At 33.8% G+C, this 19,202-nt stretch overlaps 1 protein-coding gene across 1 annotated transcript in view; it reads right to left on the bottom strand.

Moving 5' to 3' along the window:
* RAB3GAP2 (RAB3 GTPase activating non-catalytic protein subunit 2) overlaps positions 1-19,202 on the bottom strand; it is a 126,654-nt gene that overhangs the window by 94,392 nt on the left and 13,060 nt on the right. Inside the window, exon 2 of the mRNA XM_051998255.1 lies at positions 3,916-3,980. Coding sequence (XP_051854215.1) covers positions 3,916-3,980 — 65 coding nt within the window. The remainder of the gene's footprint in view (positions 1-3,915; positions 3,981-19,202) is intronic.

Raw genomic sequence — 19,202 nt, 5'->3', positions numbered from 1 at the left:
TCATAAGTTCAAAAAGAACAAGAGTACAGTAACCTAATTTCAAAACTAAAAAAATAATCTGGCGCTAATGATCTTGTCCTCCTACTTAATATTCAGCATAATGGTTTATGTGGTAAATACTTATCAAGTATGAGTGAATTCTTGAAAGAAATGAAATAGCATTTCTTAAGAGCTTATTATGTATGAAACACTTGGCTAAGGATTGAGGATACAAACAGAAAGGTGAGACAAGAAGCCAGATTATTGAAGCTGAGGTAGGTTCAGATAATGGACACATTTAAAAGATAACTACTACAACTTTACTTTAAAATATGCATAGTCTAGAACTTTAACTCAAGCTATCACCAGGCTCTGCCACAATCTCAAATACAACTAACATACTGGCAGCAAAAATCTTATAAACTAGTACAGCAAATGAATGTTTCATTACCTCAAGAGTATCCAAAATAGTTAAGGACAACTTTGATTTCTCTTGCTAAGAAGTATGTACAAAGAAACAAATTCAGGATCACAGACTACTTCTCTAGTTCAAAAAAAGGGAGGAATAGTACTTGGCACACAGAGGATGTATTTTAACAAATGCTTGTCCAAGAATAAGCCAAAGTCTGGCTAAAAGATGATTAATATTTTGGGGCAAATAGGGAATGCTATCTCTGTGGAGAAAGGGCTTAACAACAACAAAGATTTTATATAGATAGATAGATATAAATATACATACAGACATACATACGTGTGTGTGTTTGTAGTCCTTAAGTCCTGAGAGGCAAGATGGTTAAGTCATAAATAGGAAATAATGGCACAGGGCCGAAAATACAAAGTGTGATAGAGCAAAATTGTTCGGTGTGACTGTACCCTGAGTATGTAGCATGAAATAAGTTTGGAAGACAGAGTGTGCCAGATTCTGCAAAGACTTGAATGCCAGGGCAAGAGTTTTAACTAGCAGAATACAGAGAATATCTCCCCTATAAGACATCTCTATAATGAATCTCAAGAGTCTGAAATTCCCTTTGGATTCAGAACAATTGAAGATATTTTGAAGAGAGGAATGGTATGATGTGTGATAAGGAAATTGAGCTTGGCAGTAGTATGAATAGATTAGCATTTTCTTGGTTCTTGTTAAGCCATAAAAATGCATATTTAACAGGAAACAAATCCTCTACTAAAATCTTTTATCTGTTTGTGGTGGAAAATCACAAGATGACCCTGAGTTCACAAATGCTATACCAAATGAAAGTAAGCGCTTGGTCAATCCTACAAAACTGTAAGATTTCAAGTTCAGCCATGCATTGAACTTTATTTTTGTCATAAGAGGGCCAGTATACATTTCCATCACAAAATTGGACACAAGATGATGGATTTTTCATTTTAAGTCACTCTCAAAGACTATCTACAAAGTCATAGATGAGTTATGATGTGAATGGGTAAGAGTATTCATACTTTTTTGAAGAATAATAACAGAAGCAGTAGTAAACATTTATATAATGTTTTAATATTTGATCTCATTTGATCCTCACAACAATCCTAAGATAGATACTACTATTATCTTTATTTATTTATTTATTTTGAATTGGAGAACTTCTTTTTTTTTTTAATTTAATTTTATTTTATAATAACTTTTATTGACAGAGTCCATGCCAGGGTAATTTTTTAATAACATTATCCCTTGCACTCGCTTCTATTCCGATTTTTCCCCTCCCTCCCTCCACCCCCCTCCTCTAGATGGCAAGCAGTCCTATATATGTTAGATATGTTGCAGTATATCCTAGATACAATATATGTTTGCAGAACCGAACAGTTCTCTTGTTGCACAGGGAGAATTGGATTCAGAAGGTAAAAATAACCCGGGAAGAAAAACAAAAATGCAAATAGTTCACATTCGTTTCCCAGTGTTCTTTCTTTGAGTGTAGCTGCTTCTGTCCATCATTTATCAATTGAAACTCAGTTAGGTCTCTTTGTCAAAGAAATCCACTTCCATACTATTATCTTTAGAGATGAAAACTGTGGCAGACAGAGAGGGTAAGTGATTTGCCCAAAGTATACAACTAGAATCTGGTGCAAGATTTGCACTTGGGTCCCTGAATCCATTAAGCCTGAATTCATTCATTATAAATTCACTTAGTTGAAGTATTAAGGTAATAAGTAATAAATATTATACTACATGTAAAGTATGACACTTTTAACACAACTGCCTAGACATCTCCTACAAGGATCAGGATCTAAAAGAAGACAAAGCCAGGGCTCAAGTGGTGTCTCCCTTATTTTAGCTTCCTATTAACCTCTGGCTATGTTGATATGGCTTCCTGGGTACTTAAGGCCAAATAAAACACTACTCATGTGAGTTCAATGCTCTTCAGAATTGGTAAATAATAGAAGATTACACAAATCACTATATTATACCTTGCCCTGATGTACAGATTATTTTCATAGGGAAAACAAATGGGACTATGCCCATGGAAACTAAATGCTTTATTATATATGTTACATATCCTTCCTACATTAGGGTTAAGTAAACTTTCTTTTGTTATCTATTCAATAACCAATACATTACATTTCATATCAACATCAAACCTAAACTCCCAGGATTTGAATCAGACCTGCCTATCACCTTTCTCTCTGAAGACACCAAATATAAGAAACTCAAATAAGTGCATAGAATTCCTTTAGAATTAAATCTTGAACTCATTATCCACTCATCTTAAATTTACATGTCCTTCATTTTGCCACTAGGTAAAGAGGTCTGATCTAACCAAAATGCATCAAGTACTATTTACAAAATATTAAGGAAAAGAACCTTTATGTACAAAAAATATTTAAAGTAGCTTTTTTTGGTAGAAGCAAAGAGTTGGAAACTTAGGGGATGCCCATCAACAAGAGAATGGCTGACCAAGTTTTGGCATATAATGGTGATGAAATGCTATATTGTCCTAAAATGACAAACACAGATGCAGAAAAAAAAATACATATCTATATATAAAAACTGATGCAAAGTGAACAGAACTAGGTGAATATTGTACATAGTAAAAGCATTATTATAAAGATGATCAACTATGAAAGGCTAAGCTAACTTCACATTGATGAAATGAGTACAGATCAAAGCATGTTTTTTTTTTCCCACTTTCTTGATTTTTCTTTCTTTTACAACATGACTAATAATAGAAATGTTTTGCATGTTTCATGCATTTCTTTTTTTTAAAGAGTCAAGTAAAAGTACCCAAGAGTAAAACAGACAAAGTGCACAAGATTAAAAAAAAGTATAGAGGGGTCACAATTCCCACCAAAGAAGGTAGTGGCCAATCTAAGGAAATTAGAGATCAAACAAAACATCAAAGTATGTTATTTTTAAAACAGATGCACACAACCACAACGACTTCAATGCATACAGACATACAGAATGGTAAACTATCTCTTTAAACAGAGTTAGAGGTTTATATAGTTTTTGAAAGTTTTGAGCAATTATCACTTTAATATGGTAGCACTTGTCAATTAGAAGCGATTTACATTGTAGATCCCACCATGCTTATTTCTCTAATATAGTAGTGCCAATAAATTCCAATATAACAACATGGTTATTAGAACATCCACTGTAACCTAAGTGGCTAAATGTCTAATTATAAAAATAAAAATGCCATTACAATCTTTGGAAAAAAAAGTTTCATAAGTACTTATCAATCAGAAAAAAAAAGAAAAAGGTAAAGATAAAGTAATATAACTAGGTTTTTCCTTCTCCTTTTCTTTTAGAACCACAAATAAATGGTCTCAGCTAGTAGTGTCAAACTCAACTGGGAGCTATTAAACCCTCATGGCACACCAAAATTTAAAAGTGCTATTTCAGATATAATTGTCAGTACTATCACATGACTGCGAAGTTCAAATAATACATTAACAGAAAACACAAATATGTGAATACAGACTTACAGGTTCTTGTGTTTCTGCTTCTTCCCATGCTCCCCAACCATCATCTTCCCAGTTTGTTGATTTATCTGTTAACAAAAGATTTTTTGTTAAATCTTTTATTAATAAATATTTATTTTATTAAATAAATCACCTTTTATTAAATAAAGATTCAAAGCATCAAGACACAAAGATAAAATCAGAAACGAAACATTTTTAAACCATCTTCTTGAATTCATAGAACCAAACTTTTTATAAAACTGACAAAGGTCAGAATTCATGTTAATCATTCTGTGCCAGACTTTTATTCTATATAACATTTTTCAGTGCACACGACTTACTATGTGTTCAAATCCATTTAAGAGTATGCACAGTTTAACAGAAATCTACTACTGTTTGACATTTAATTATATCTAAGTGATATTCAGACAGACTTATTACAAAGGTAACAATCAAAATCTAAATTAGTAAGCCAATTTATCATGACAAATGCATATCACGGTTAATGCTTACAGGCATAGAGAATGGTATCTCTTTAAGGATAGTTAAGATTTTTTTCAATCACATTAATTGAAATTTTTAAACAAAATTTTTTCATTTTTAATATTACATATAGTTTTTCTGAACACTTTCACAATTAATAACATGAAAGAAATAGTTCTCTTCCACTCAGATTCAATAAGAATTTATACATATAACTTAGAAACATACTAAGTATTACTACTTATTCTTTTGTCTGCTTTTTCACAAATGAGACTACCTATATTACTGAAATTACATGCTCAATACAAATATAACTGAAAAAGAAATTATGAAGGCTCATTATCCAAAGAGTTTAGGGGGCATCACTACATTGTTTATCCTTCTACAAATACAATCCACTTTCTAAAGTAGTATCCTTTACCAAATAACAGTAAATTAAAATATGAATAACATGATAAATTGCTCATGAGTAAGTCAAAATAATATGATAAAAATGGAAATACTACCTAAATTAATTTACTTAGGAAGTACCAAACTCCAAAAAGAATACTTTATAGAATCACAAAAAAAAAAACCTCAATAAAATGTGTAAATGGAAGAAAAAAAGATAAAAATCTCAAGATACTGTTTTTTAAAATGAGAAGGAAGAAGGCTCACCTACTAATACCAGATTTCAATCTATACTACAAAGCAGCAATAATTTCTTAAACAAACATAGTGGTGATTAAAAAAGTTTAGTCATTGCAATTGATTAAGAATTACACAATATATAGGACCAAATTAATTAAATAATCTACTATTCTAAGACCCCCAAGTATTAGGAGAAGGACTGAATACTTGACAAAACCCCTGGGAGAACTGAATAGCCATCAGGCAGAAATTAGTTTTGAATCAATACCTTATAACATCTACCAAGATAATCTCCAAATAGGTACATGACTATCAAAGATAGTATCAAAGATCATTTCACAAATTATAGGACCAAAGAATAAATATCTTTTAGATGTATGGTGAAAGGAAAGGTTCATGACCAAACATGAGATAGAGAAGACCACAAAAAATAAAATTGGCAATTTTGATGACATGATATGTAAAAGCTTTTGCACAAAACCAATACAGCTAAGAATAGAAAGGAAAATGTTAATTGGGATAAGTCTACAGTAATTTTTTCTGATAGGGATTGTTTCCTAGATTTATAAAAAAAAAATTATTAAAACTATAAGAATAAAAACATTCTCCAAATGATAATCAAAGGATGTGAACAGGCAATTTTCCAAGAAAGTAATCTAAAATATCAATAGCTCTATGAATAAAAGCTCCAAATTCACTAAAAACTAGCAATTCAGGTTCTATTTCATGACCATCAGACTGACACAGATGATTAAAATAAATAAAAAGGAAAATGATAAATATTGGACAAGTTTCAGAAAAATAGGTACCTTATAGAAGCTATGAATAGGCCACTCTAAAAAGCAATTTGAAATTAAGTTCTCAAAGTTAATGAATTGCACATACTCTTTTAACCAGTAATCTCCTTACTAGACCTAGTTTAATAAAATTCAAGAAAAAAGAAAATAAACTATATATATAATCAATTACTAAACATTTATCAAATGTTTATTATGTGTAAAGCACTAAGGATACAAAGAGCAAAAGACAGTGCCTTCCTTAAAAGAGCTTATAATCTAATAGGAGTGGGGAGTAGATAGGAAGGAGGATGTGCAGAGACCATATTCTAACAAATATATAAAAAGATAAACATGTATGTGTGTGTATATATATATGTAAAATAAATAGGATATAATTAATTGAAGGTACTGGAATTAAAAGGGGTTGGGAAAACCTTCTGCAGATAATGGAGTTTTAGTTGGGACTTAAAAGAAATCAGGGAGGTCAGTAGTTAGAGTAGAGCTGTGATAGTGATCCAGCTATAGGGGTAGCCAGATAAAGGCTCAGAGCCAAGAGATAAAGTATCTTGCTTATCAAACAGTAAGGAGGCCAATGTCATTGCATCAAAAAAGTATATTTGGAAGAATAAAGTGTAAGAATACTAGAAGGGTAAAAGGGGGCTAGATTATGAAGTGTTCTGAACGACAGAGAATTTTTTATTTGCTTCTAATGCTCTGAATGATAAAGAATTTTGTATTTGCTCCTGCAGGCAGTAGAGGCTTTCTTTTAAAAAAAAAAATAGTACTGATTTAAAAATTAGTTTAACACAGAAACAGAGCAGGAGTTATGCAATATGGATCAAATCAACCATAATAACCATGTATTCGTAAGGCTTCCTAGCCATAGAGTTTACTAAGTAGGGAGGGGACATGATCAGAAGTGCATTTTAGAAAAATCACTTTAATGGATGAATGGAAGGTGGACTGGAATAGGGAGAGACTAGAAATAAGCAGACCCATCTGCAATCTGTTGCAATAATCAAGATGAAAGGTGATGAAGGTGTGCACTAGAGTGATGGAAGTGTCAGGGAAGAGAAGGGAGCATATTCAAGTGTTATGGACCAGAACTCTGAACTTGAAACAAAGGATTCTTACAAGGTACTAAATCAGTGGAATTGATAGAGACAATAGTTATCTAATTTAGCATGGTTCAGTATGACTGATTTAATCCTACAAGGAGATGTTATGGGCCAGAACTTGAAACAAGGTACTAAGTGGAATTGAGGAGACAATGGTTAAATCTAGGTTAGCATCGATTTAATCCTACAACAAATAATGATTGGTTTATACTCAGTGTAGGGTATATAAGCTAGGAGCCTCAGCCAGGATTCAGTCAGGAAGATTCAGAAGCCAGAGAAGGCAGGCGGGAGCTCAAGCTCTCCGAACTAAGGAGAGAGATAGGCCTCCAGAAAAACTAGCCGAGGCCCAAGAGAAGGAGACAAGACTTTGAAGGAGACAATAAAGGATTTGGACTTTAACCCCTGGCTACTCGTGTGGTGATTACTGAACTGAAACGAAGGCTGCTCCCAGAGACCCCAAGAAAACCTCAACAGAGAACATTACATTTTAAAAAGAATATTACATTCAAGAGATACAATAGTTTGGATACGGGTGGAGCAACGGGAGTGTGAGAGATGCAAGGCTAGAGGTCATGGGACATGAGAACATGAGACAAGATAGGTAGACTTGAGAATTCTCAGCAGAGAGATGGTAATTAAATCCATGGGAACTGATAAGATCACCAACTAAAGTAATAGAGGGCCCATTGCAGAACACTCACAGACATCTATAATTAGAAGGCTTACTCTGGAAAAGGATCTAGCAAAGGATCCAGAAGAGGTCATATAGGTAGAAGGAATACCAGGAGAGAATGATACCCTGAAAACCTAGAACGAAGAGAGAATCAAGGAGGAGACAATGATCGATACGTGTCAAGGATAAAGAGAGGTCAAGGAAAATGATTAAGAAAATGATTAGATTTAGCACTTGGGAAATCATTAGCATCTTTGACAGAATAGTTTGGGAGGAGTGATAAGACTGAAAGCCAGATTGTAAGGGGTTAAAAAGAAGATAGAAACACCTACTGTAAATGGATAGAAGATGATAGTGGAAACAGAAGGATCAAGTAAGGGCTTTTTTTAAGACAGAGGAAACGTGGGCATATTTGCAATATTAATCAACAATCATGATTTCACAAGACATGGACAGTAACTTGACTGATTACGAGAGAGAGGCATGTGCAGCATGAGCTTTTTATACCAAGGAGCCCACAATACAGAGCCTTAGATATTTATGGGGTACAGCAAAAAAGGGGAATTTCATGGGAGGAACTGAGGGCAATCCCCTCCTAAATGGGAGTGGCATGGGAGGAAAAAGGGAAAAATAGAGGAGTGGGAATAAGAGGGAAGAGGAGAGCTTAGGAGCATCAGCCCATAAAAGGAGGGTGTTCTGCTTATTTGAAAGAGTCCCAGAAGCTCCGTTTCTTAGTCTGGGCAAATTGGCTAGAGCCAGGCTCGTAGTAGATTTGACTTCAATTGAACTGAAAGATCACTGTTATATTAGTGTAGGAAATAGGAAGGGGTTTAAGGGTTCATTTTTGGAAAAGAGAGAAGCTCAAGAAAACAAATTCAGGGGGATCCTTCCTAGTAGGCAGTTAAAAATGAGTCAGTAAAGAGGGAGATAATGAAAATAAGTGAAAGAGTGAAGATAACAGAGGGGGCAATCTGTTGAAGACAAGGTGAAATGGGATTGGCAGAGCAGGTAGAGGAGTTGGCCTTGTGAAGATAAGGTCACTTCATCATGTAAGACAGGACTGAAAGATACTTAAGTGATAGGAAATGAGGAAGAGAGGAAGTTCACAGTCAATGATCTCAATTTTCTCTGTAAAATATGAGACAAGGTTCTCAGTTGAGAAAGTAAGGGAAGGGTGAGCTATAGGAGGCTTGAGAAGGAGTAAAAAGAAGGAGCTATAGGAGGCTTGAGAAGGAGTCACTGTGGGACACATATAGTGAGCTGAGAAGGGACATATAGCAGTATTGTCTTGTGGCAGTGAAGGTTCCTGAGACTGTATGACAAATTTGTAGTGAACCGAATCAGATCAGTTGTATGATTTTTTCCATCTCTGTTCAGCAGCACATGTACAGAAGTGAAAGCAATGAAGAGAGGGATGAGGCTTTAAATGAGGCTTGGCTGGGATAACTGGTATGACAAAGGAGTTGGGAATTCAAGAGAAGACAGTGTAGAGTTTAATTGGTTCACCAAGGAATCAAGATGGGGAGAAGAGGAAAGAAATGGGATGCAGATGTCTTGGGAGAGAACTGAGGGGCAAAGGATTAGAGGTCATGGTGCAGATGAAAAGTGGGACTATATAGAGGAAGGCAGAGGGAAAGATGAAAACCAGTAAGTTATGGTAAGATATGGGAATTTCAGAATTCCTGAATGAATGAAAGTACCTATTTATGCAAGATCAAAAGGATAATTATATATCAAGGCTGAGATAGGTTGAAAAAGTAGCTCATAGGAGGTGAGTAAGTTGAGGAACTAAGTGGTTAAGATATTTGAGAGAGAATCAATATGTATTTTGAAGTCTCCTAAAATAAGGGCAGAAGTTGAGGAGAGAAAAATTCCAAGTAAGGTATTGAATTCATTGGGGATAGAAGAGAATTGTTGGGGTTGTTTTTTTTTTTTTTTTTTTTTTTTTTGGTTGGATGACTAATATACATAGCACTAATCTCAAGGAAAAGAGGATATTGAATGACAGAGGAAGGGAAAGACCCTGGAAATGGCAATGGGCAGCAAGGAGTATTCCAACTCTCCAGTCTCAATCAGTGAGTGGAAGAGAATGAGTAAAGATGCAGCCAATATTGGAAGGACGGCCAGAGAGACTGTGCCATCAAGGAGAAATTAGGTTTCCTTCTAAGAGTTGTAGATGGAAAGACTGGGGAAGAAATAGATTTACAAGTATAATCATTTATTATCCTATACTATTAGGCAATCTTCTATAGATATCAATTTATAAAAAGAATGCTAGTTCTAGGCCATTAAGGTTAATTTCTTAAATATGAATAAACTTTCCTGTCACAACTGCTTTTCACTTTAGCTCTCCTTTCTACTCTTCTCTAACAAAACTTTCAGAACTCATCATAACATTTCAAGAAAATCAGAAGTAGCTCCTCATTAGGAAAAGGCAATTTGTCCCTGAAGTATAACTGTCAGATATACTCATGAGAATTTAGAGACTAGAGGTTCTAATGAACTGAAATAGTATGGTAAAGCTTTGTTAAAGTAATTGGCTTGATCTAAAGCTTAAAGTATTTTGGTACCTTTAAGAGAAATGGGGAGCACTTTCTAGATGAAAAAGTGATCACTTTCTAGGAGGAAGATAACAGGGAAAAAGTTACATTAGACAGAATAACAAAACAAATTTGTCAATTTTCAAATGACCTATATTGTAACTACAGAGTGCTACCTCCACTGTATCCCAATATAAACATCACAGAAGTGTTAACTCTGAAGAATGCCTTCTGTTACATAGCTATGAAACTACTGAATTATCAAGTTAACTTTCATATTCAAATGTTGGAATCTTTACAAAGTGCTAATTTAGCATGGTACTTAGCAAACCCTCTAGCTCACTAATGTACTTAAGTTCTCATTGGAGTTCACACATTTGGGAGATTTCAGGGTTTAGTATGAAATATCCAAATTCACACCTCCCTTAATCCCTGCCTCTAGAAGGAGGAGTCAACCTTTGGGAGATCATATATAAAGAGGCTCTTAGTTTCGGGTTAGGAGTGACTTTGGAGGCAAGAGAGATTCATTTTCCATTTTCCACCTGGCTGGCTGGAGGCTGAAGAAAGCAGAGGCAGAAGCAAAGGACAAAGCTGCAAAAGCTCTCAGAACCAAGGAGAGAGAGAGAGAAGCCTCTAAGAAAACTAACCGGACTATATTGGAGACAGATCAGAACTTTTAGTACCTGGCTACATTTGGGTGATTATTACTTTTAACTGAAACTAAGGCTGCCTCCAGAAAACCTCCCCAAGAAACCTGCTCCCAGAAAGAACCATTATATTTTAAAGAAGAAAAACACCACATTCAAATATTATGCTTTCCTTTTACCCCCTTCTCTACAGCCTTCCTTCATGCCAACAGAAGGTTAAAGATGGAATTTTGTAATGGGCTGAGGCTTGAGTTGATGCACTGAGGTCCCAAGCACATGAGGCTAAATAGTAATTGGACCATACTCTATTAATATGTAAGCTTGGAGAAAGAATGGCCCCCACCCACTCTTTGTGCAAGTCCTGATGTGTTGTATAGGAAATGACGATTTTGGTGGGTGGAGGCAGGGGAGTGGAAAAGGAAGGGGAGGAGAGACTTTTGGGACTGCCATTGCCACGGTTGCCTCCACGGTTGGCTCGGCTCGCGTCACTCTCTCTTAGCTGGCTTCCTGTCGCAACTGCCTATATTTGCTATAGCAATCTTTATTCACCTCTTCACTTCAATAAATATTGAAGATTTTTCCCTTAACCTGAATTCCTGACTCCGGCTGACTTTAAATACGTGGTCATTACAGAATTTGGCTCATATTTTCCCGTAAAAAAGAATGTCATAAGTAAATTTTTTAAAAAGCCATAAATATAAAAAATTATTGGTTAGGTAGATTATAAATATTCCAGGAACATTATGGGATAATATGCCTTTCGGGGGATAGTCTGGGAATTTCACCACCATCCATAATATTTATTTCTATAGAAAAGCTAGAGTTTCAGATCATGAAAATATAACTGAGTTTCTGAAGGCACAATCTGTAAGGTGAACATTGCCTATATCAAAGTATTCATTCCTCTTCAGTCCCAGTGACATAATTTCTAGTCTCCTGACTGCAGTTGAAAAACATGTGATATTTCCTTTTAGTCAGCTCTTTAACACTTAACATCATCTGTTGGAAGGTGTTGGAATCCAACCATTTTGCTTTCCCCCTGTTCATTTCTATGTCTAAAAACTACTTTGGGATTCAATTTTTTTTAAAAATAAAAACCAATAATCAGGCAGACAAAAATCTCTTTTTCCATAGTTTTTCTATAATAGATATTATAGACATCTCCTTATAGTATTCTTTAACCATTAATATTAGTAAACCTTAATAAATATCCATGGGATTCAAGTAAAGTGACAGCAATGTATAAGAACTGAAAGAAAGAAAGAATTTATTAGAAATTATCTAAGACAATCTCCAAAGTATCCACATCAGCATATTCACTAAACACTTAAAAATTATGTACTACTGACACAGAATGGATTATTTCTGAAGATTGTGAGAAGATAAAGATTTAAATGGTCTATCCATTTGTTTTCAAATAATGGAGTGAATTTTATTGTAAAGTCTATGGATTCTCACACAAAAAAAATTTACTAAAAGCTAATTTACTTTGGATATAATCTTTAAAATAGATTAACATAAAAGATCCTGAAATACAGATTCTCACTGACAATCAATAGTTTTATGCTAGAATACTATTTCCACTAATCAATTAAGCTCCTTGCAACACTCTGCCAAATGCAAGATCTTTCTTCTACCACTGGATCATTTCCCACAACAAAAGATTTCAATTCCCTTCAAACATCCAAAATGTGTTTCCCCTTTCTTTATGTCACCAAACCATTTTATGCTACTTTTCCAATAGATTCCACTTACTACATAATTCAATTGAAAAACTATTTAACTTACTGCTTGTTATGTGCTCAGAAGTTTAATAGGCAATGTTATAAGGTGGAAGAGAGATGAGGGTTGTACAAAAGAAACACATTACTACATAGATTTCCCCTATAGAAATATAACTAGCTAAAAAAAACCTTACAAACATGGCAATGGTTAGGATTAAACATAAAATAAAATGAAGAGTAAATTATATGGTACAGAAGGAGTCTCAAAATGCCAGTCATTTATTCTATAAGTGAATCTTAACGTATTAAATGATTGATCTCTAAGAAAGCCATCGTTATACATTTCATGGATTAAAATAATTATCTGAGTGAAAAAGAAGACTGCTATCTTATTGCAATTACTTTTTCATTTCAGCATTCTTTCCTACCCTTCTCCAAGTATACTTTGAGGTCTATCACAACATTTCAGAGAAATCAGGAAATCAACTCTTCATCAGAAAAAGGTTGGTGATTCTTATGGTAAAATTGGCAAATACTCATAAGAATCTGGAAGAAAGGAGACCGGTGAATTGGAAGTTTTATAGAAGAAACTGGACTTGGTTCAGGCCTTTAAGTATGTTGATACTTTTAAGAGAAATGAAGGGTACTTTCTAAAAGGAAGAGGAATCACTTTCTAAGTGGAAGAGAATGAAAAAAGAGAGCAGAATTGTAAGGCAAATGTGTACAGGGAACAGTGAAAAGGACAGTAGGAGTAGAACAGCAAGTACATGTGAAAGATAAAATAGGTTAAGTTGTAGGATGATTATTCTGGGTCTTAAAAGGACTTGATAAGAAGCTGACAGATATAATAGGATGCAATATAAGTCCCAGTTCAGGGGAGAAAAAAAGCCAAACAATTTTAGTGTACTACTATAGTAGTTGTCAGAAAGATTGCAACTTGTATTAATCAAGGCAACTGAGGTTAAGTGACTTGTCCAAGGTCAGAAAGCTAGTAAGTGCCTAAGACTGGATTTATACTCACCTTAATGGTCTAATGGGCCAATCCCCCTATTCTGGTTTGAAGAATAACAGAAACACACAATATGGATATTTATATATGCAAAAACCAAGAAATCTCACTTAAATAAGGAAAGGGAGATTTAATGTATTTTCTCAGGGCAAAAATAATACCAAATAGTGTTAAAAGCTGAAAATATTTTTTTAAAGGAAACCAACTGAGAATAAGAGCTTCTTTACTTTCTGTATTATGAATTGCTAATTTTCTACTTCTACAAAGATGGATGGTTCAACAGAGTATTAATAGGAAATATAAAAACATTTAACCTATTATCCCCAAAACTAGGTAAAGTCCATGATTAAAACAAAAAGGTATTCACCTTCAAAATCATCAAAACTAGCTCGAGTTAAATGCTAAAGTCCCTTTCAAATCTAAATTATGTGATATCAAATCAGTAAAAAAAAAAAAAAATTTATACTTTTACAGAATCATTAGACTGAAAAAGTATCCAAAATTAACTATACTTATTTGTTAGTATAGAGGGCTTCTATGTAGGGGACATGTGTAGCAAGTAATCAAATTATAAGAAAGAAAAAGTCAATAGTAAAGCATTTTTTAAATACACTGAAGAAAACAGAAACAAATTCAGGAGACACAAAAAATAGAGCAACTGTTACTGTTGCATAAATTGAATATATACTTTTAAAAACAATGTAACAAGTTCCATTTCATTAAAAAAAATCTTTTTTTGTTCTTTGTATACTGAATTATTATAAGAAAAAGGAAAAAAAATTAAAACCCAGGCATATTTTTTTAAAAAAGGCCATGCAAACCAATATCAGATTGTCATCTTACAGAAGGGTAAGGGGAGGGAGAAAAAATGGAAATCAAAATCTTATAAAAGTAAATGTCAGAAACTAATAATTTTTTTAAAAGTAGTAAAAAAAAGTAAAAAACCTATACAACCTCTTCTTTCAGGAAGGTTTATTTTATTTATTTATCTATTTATTTATTCATTTATTTTTGCTGAGGCAATTGGGGTTAAGTGACTTGCCCAGGGTCACACAGCTAGGAAGTGTTAAGTATCTGAGGCCAGATTTAAACTTAGGTCCTCCTGATTTCAGGGCTGGTGCTCTATCCACTGCACCACCTAGCTGCCCCAAGAACATTTATTTTCAATGAGAAATGCTTCATGAGATATGTGATTTCATCCATGTGCGTTCTTACAGCAGCTCATCCCTACCTCATCTCCTGTAATATTCTTCCATGTTTCTTTCTCAGTTCTCCAGAAAAAAGTCTACCCAATATCCTGGGTTGCTTTTCTTTATTTTTTAGCAGTTCATGCATTCCAATGCAGCATACAAGTTATCAGATAATTCTTGCTCTGACCAGCTTACTTTTTCTAAACATACATTTCTCTGATGATTTTTATGCTGCTTTTTCTATACAATTAGTTGTAGGTAGTATGGTTGCATTTTATTAACTCTCCTTTCCCTTCCCCTCCACCATTCAATGCTTCATTACCCTTTGGATGACCTACAACTTTAATTCCTCAAAGTCTGGCAATTCTATGATTTGTAGTCTCATAGAATCACTGTGAAAATATCAAGTCTTAAAAAGATGGATTTTCATTTCAGGAGAAAGGGTCAAGGCAATCAAATCAATTCTCTCTCTACTAGTGAGTTCTGTCCCAAGTTATTGACAATCCCTACATTTATTGGTTATCCACCCAACTGAATATTATAGTCCACAAGTTACTATAAATAGGTGCTTATCTCTTAAATTTTCACAACTGCTTCATATGAAATGCTAAAGCCCCTTTTAATTCTGATATTCTTGAGTTAGACTGAAATCTCTTTAAAAACTAGCAATCTCAAGAGTAATGTTCAATGTTCTGTGGCTTGACACAATCAGTAACATGCCATCTTCAAACAGAAGATCTAGGAGATCTTATCATCTAGAGGCGATCTAATTTCTTTTCATTAGTTTTTTACCTTAGCCACTCTCTACACCATCACTGACAAATGCATACTGCTCAATTCTTACCTCAAATATACTTTCAGAAGGATAAAGTTATCTCTGTTTACATTACAAAAAAAATTATATATAATTTTAACATTTGCATTAAAGACTGTTGGAAAAGAGCCTTTGAAGTATCATTTTGCTCTACAAAATCAAATGCCTTTTTTCAGTCTGCAAAAAATTAGAATAATAGGATCATTAATTTGCTGTATCTTTTAATTAAATTGAGTGATTATAAAGATGTGGCCGAATGCATATATCATTAACAAAAATTTAACAAGAATATTCTCTTTTTCTTTTTTTAAAATAACTTTTTATTGACAGAACCCATGCCAGGATAATTTTTTACAGCATTATCCCTTGCACTCACTTCTGTTCCAATTTTTCCCCTCCCTCCCTCCACCCCCTCCCCCAAATGGCAAGCAGTCCTTTACATGTTGAATAGGTTACAGTATATCCTAGATACAATATATGTGTGCAGAACCAAATAGTTTTCTTGTTGCACAGGGAGAATTGGATTCAGAAGGTATAAATAACCTGGGAAGAAAAACAAAAATGCAAGCAGTTTATATTCATTTCCCAGTGTTCTTTCTTTGGGTGTAGCTGCTTCTGTCCATCCTTGATCAATTGAAATTGAATTAGCTCTCTTTATCGAAGAGATCCACTTCCATCAGAATACATCCTCAAACAGTATCGCTGTTGAGGTATATAGTGATCTCCTGGTTCTGCTCATTTCACTTAGCATCAGTTCATGTAAGTCTTGCCAGTCCTCTCTGTATTCATCCTGCTGATCATTCCTTACAGAACAATAATATTCCATAACGTTCATATACCACAATTTATTCAACCATTCTCCAATTGATGGGCATCCATTCATTTTCCAGCTTCTAGCCACTACAAACAGGGCTGCCACAAACATTTTGGCACATACAGGTCCCTTCAAGAATATTCTCAATGAATGGGAAGATCGTTCTCAGATTATAAGGATGAAAAAGTTGGCAGACAAGTTAGTAATTATTTTGACAATCAACTTCTTTCAACAATATTAAAGTCTGAGATTTCTCCAAGCATTTGGGAACCTCTCTTCTTTCAGATATCTTTGGAATCAGTTCCTCAGTGTCCTAAAAATCGTGTCTTTTCTAGTTTGGACTGCCATTGTATGTACATGCTCTAGTCAAGCTGTTCTTAGCATGGTTTTTTTTTTTTTTTCTTTTTTCTTTATTGCAATTTCTGCTTCCTCATGTAGTACATCAAGGATTATGTTGATGCTTAAAGTGGTAGATCTAATCACTGATAAAGAGAATAACTTACTATAGTAAACTTGAAAAACCTTCCATTTTCTATTTGTTGCCTTCCTTCTAGATTCATGCTTAAATCCTTTTGGGAGTTCTTGGTTTAGTTAAATGGGTCTCTTGCCAGACTTTCTATAAATTTATTTTTCCTTCTTATATAATTTCCTACCCAGCTAATCTCTTGGATTTCATGATCCTCAGAAATTCCTCATTTTGCAAGATTAATCAACTCTGTAATTCACAACTCCAGAGATATTTCCCATCCTAGCTATAAAACTCCATTATGCTTTGGGCTAAGTACTCTTCTTCCTCAAACCCAACCCCCAACTAACTTTTCAGCTTCTTCAAACTCTGTGAAGGCAAAGATTATTTTATGTTTTTCTCTGTATACTTAGTGCTTAGTACAATGCCTAGCACACAGAAGATATTTAATAAATGTTTATTAACTATTATTGTTGACAATTTTGTTTTATGAGCCAATACTGCTCATTATCTACCATTCTTAGTACTTCTCAAATCTATATTCTAAATTAGTGTTGCTCTTGGCTGCTGTACCTATCTTCCAAGAATATCAAAATTTGTTAGCTGAGTTGGTTTCTTCTATGTCTGATATCCAATCTCTGGCATTAATAACTTATTTAAATAGGTCAGCTTAAAACAATATGCCAAATCTTCTCATTTTTATTTGCATTTCAAATTTTGTACTGGTTAAAATCAATGGGTGATCATCCCTTACTGGGAAATGACTCCCACATTGGTAACAAGATATTGATTTTAATTTTTGTAAAATTTTATTTTTATCATTTAGTGCTTTCCTTATCCAGTAACTCTTAAAAGCATTCATATATAGGCATGAAATTTCTATATAATCTATAAATTTTCAACCTCTTTAACTTTTTACTCTTAAAATATATCTCCCTATTTCTTCTCTCCCCCATGCTTCCTTACACTTCTATATGTAAGTCAATAATGAATTAAAGCATGTGTCAAGGACAGTGATTTTGCAGACTGATTTTGCATACATGGAAACTCTTTGCACTGATATATATATGGACTCCATAACAGTTAATAACTTAATGAATAAGTCTTAGAAAAAATTATTCAAGTTCTTTGTATAGAAGCCTGACGCTCAATTATCAGCAAAATAGCCAATAGTATGCATATGTTTTCAAAAACAGTCAATATGTTGATTTATTTTGACTGATTATACTTACTTATTTTAAAAAGAGATGTTTATTGTGAGGAGTAATCATTGAGAAGTTCCAATGATTTCTGAAAGAACAACTTTTTTTTTTTTTAAGTTTGCTATGTATATTATAATACTATTATTTATGTTTGGCTAAACAGCCAACTCAGCATATTTTATATTTTATATCAATTATTGCTTATCTAAGATTTGCAGCTTTAAGAATCTTTTGTCAGTATACAATCTGCTTACAACATTTAGTTATCCAAAATTAAAAAAAAGGAACAATGAGACACATAAGCTAAAACCAACTGAAAGTCTTCAAAATGTTTAAAAATTGGACTTGTGTCAGTTGTATTTGCAAAACAAACAGAGCATATTTTTATACCAACTTCTATTTTCTCATTGATTTTCAATAGCCTTTTACAGACATTCACAAAGTTTCTGGAGGCTCAGAGAGATTTATGTGTGCTCCAGTTAGATATTAAGTGGTGAATTGAAATTTAGTCTTCCTGATTCCATGTCCAACACTAAACACATTACACCAAGCTGCTTCTCATTAAAAATATCTCTTGACTTAATATGAAAAAACTCTCTCTACTAATTTCTCTACTAATCTTTAGCAACAGATATTGGCACAGAAGTTACAATATCATTAGGACTGTTTATTATGAGCACTACAATAGCAAGTGACCAAGTGATCCCTGAAATAATATTGTTGTCTTAAAATACACAATAAAATCTTTTACAAGGAAAACCTATGTTTAGATTATTTTTATTACTCAAGAAAGCCCAGCTTTAATCTATTCATTGTGGTAGAGAGCTGACCCTTAGATGCAACTTCCGCTTAGATGCAACTTTTATCTTCTGATTTATAAGAAGAATGTCAAGGTTGATATGATTTTAAGTCATTTAATAGCATGCCTATTTGCTGGTCATAAGCCAAGCATCTCAGCAACAGTTTAATTAACGTTTGTAGAAGGGCTAAAAATTGTATGATTCTTAGCTATTTTCTTGCCCCTATTTATTGAAGATGCACTGAGGGATGCACTGAAAAGAGTCATTTTGTATTTTTTTCCCCACATAATCAAAGCCAAAAAGTTCATCATTAATGACAAGCCTGCTGGTAATGAACCTTTTCTTTACTAGGCCTTGGGGCAGCTAGGTGGCACAGTGGATTGAGCACTAAGTTTGTATTCAGGAAAACTCATTCTTCCTGA

This window comes from Antechinus flavipes, chromosome 4 (assembly GCF_016432865.1).
Source record: "Antechinus flavipes isolate AdamAnt ecotype Samford, QLD, Australia chromosome 4, AdamAnt_v2, whole genome shotgun sequence".
NCBI classification, from domain to species: Eukaryota; Metazoa; Chordata; class Mammalia; order Dasyuromorphia; family Dasyuridae; genus Antechinus; species Antechinus flavipes.
Note: the sequence above shows the minus strand (reverse complement) of the source record. Positions and strands in the feature narration are given on the sequence as shown.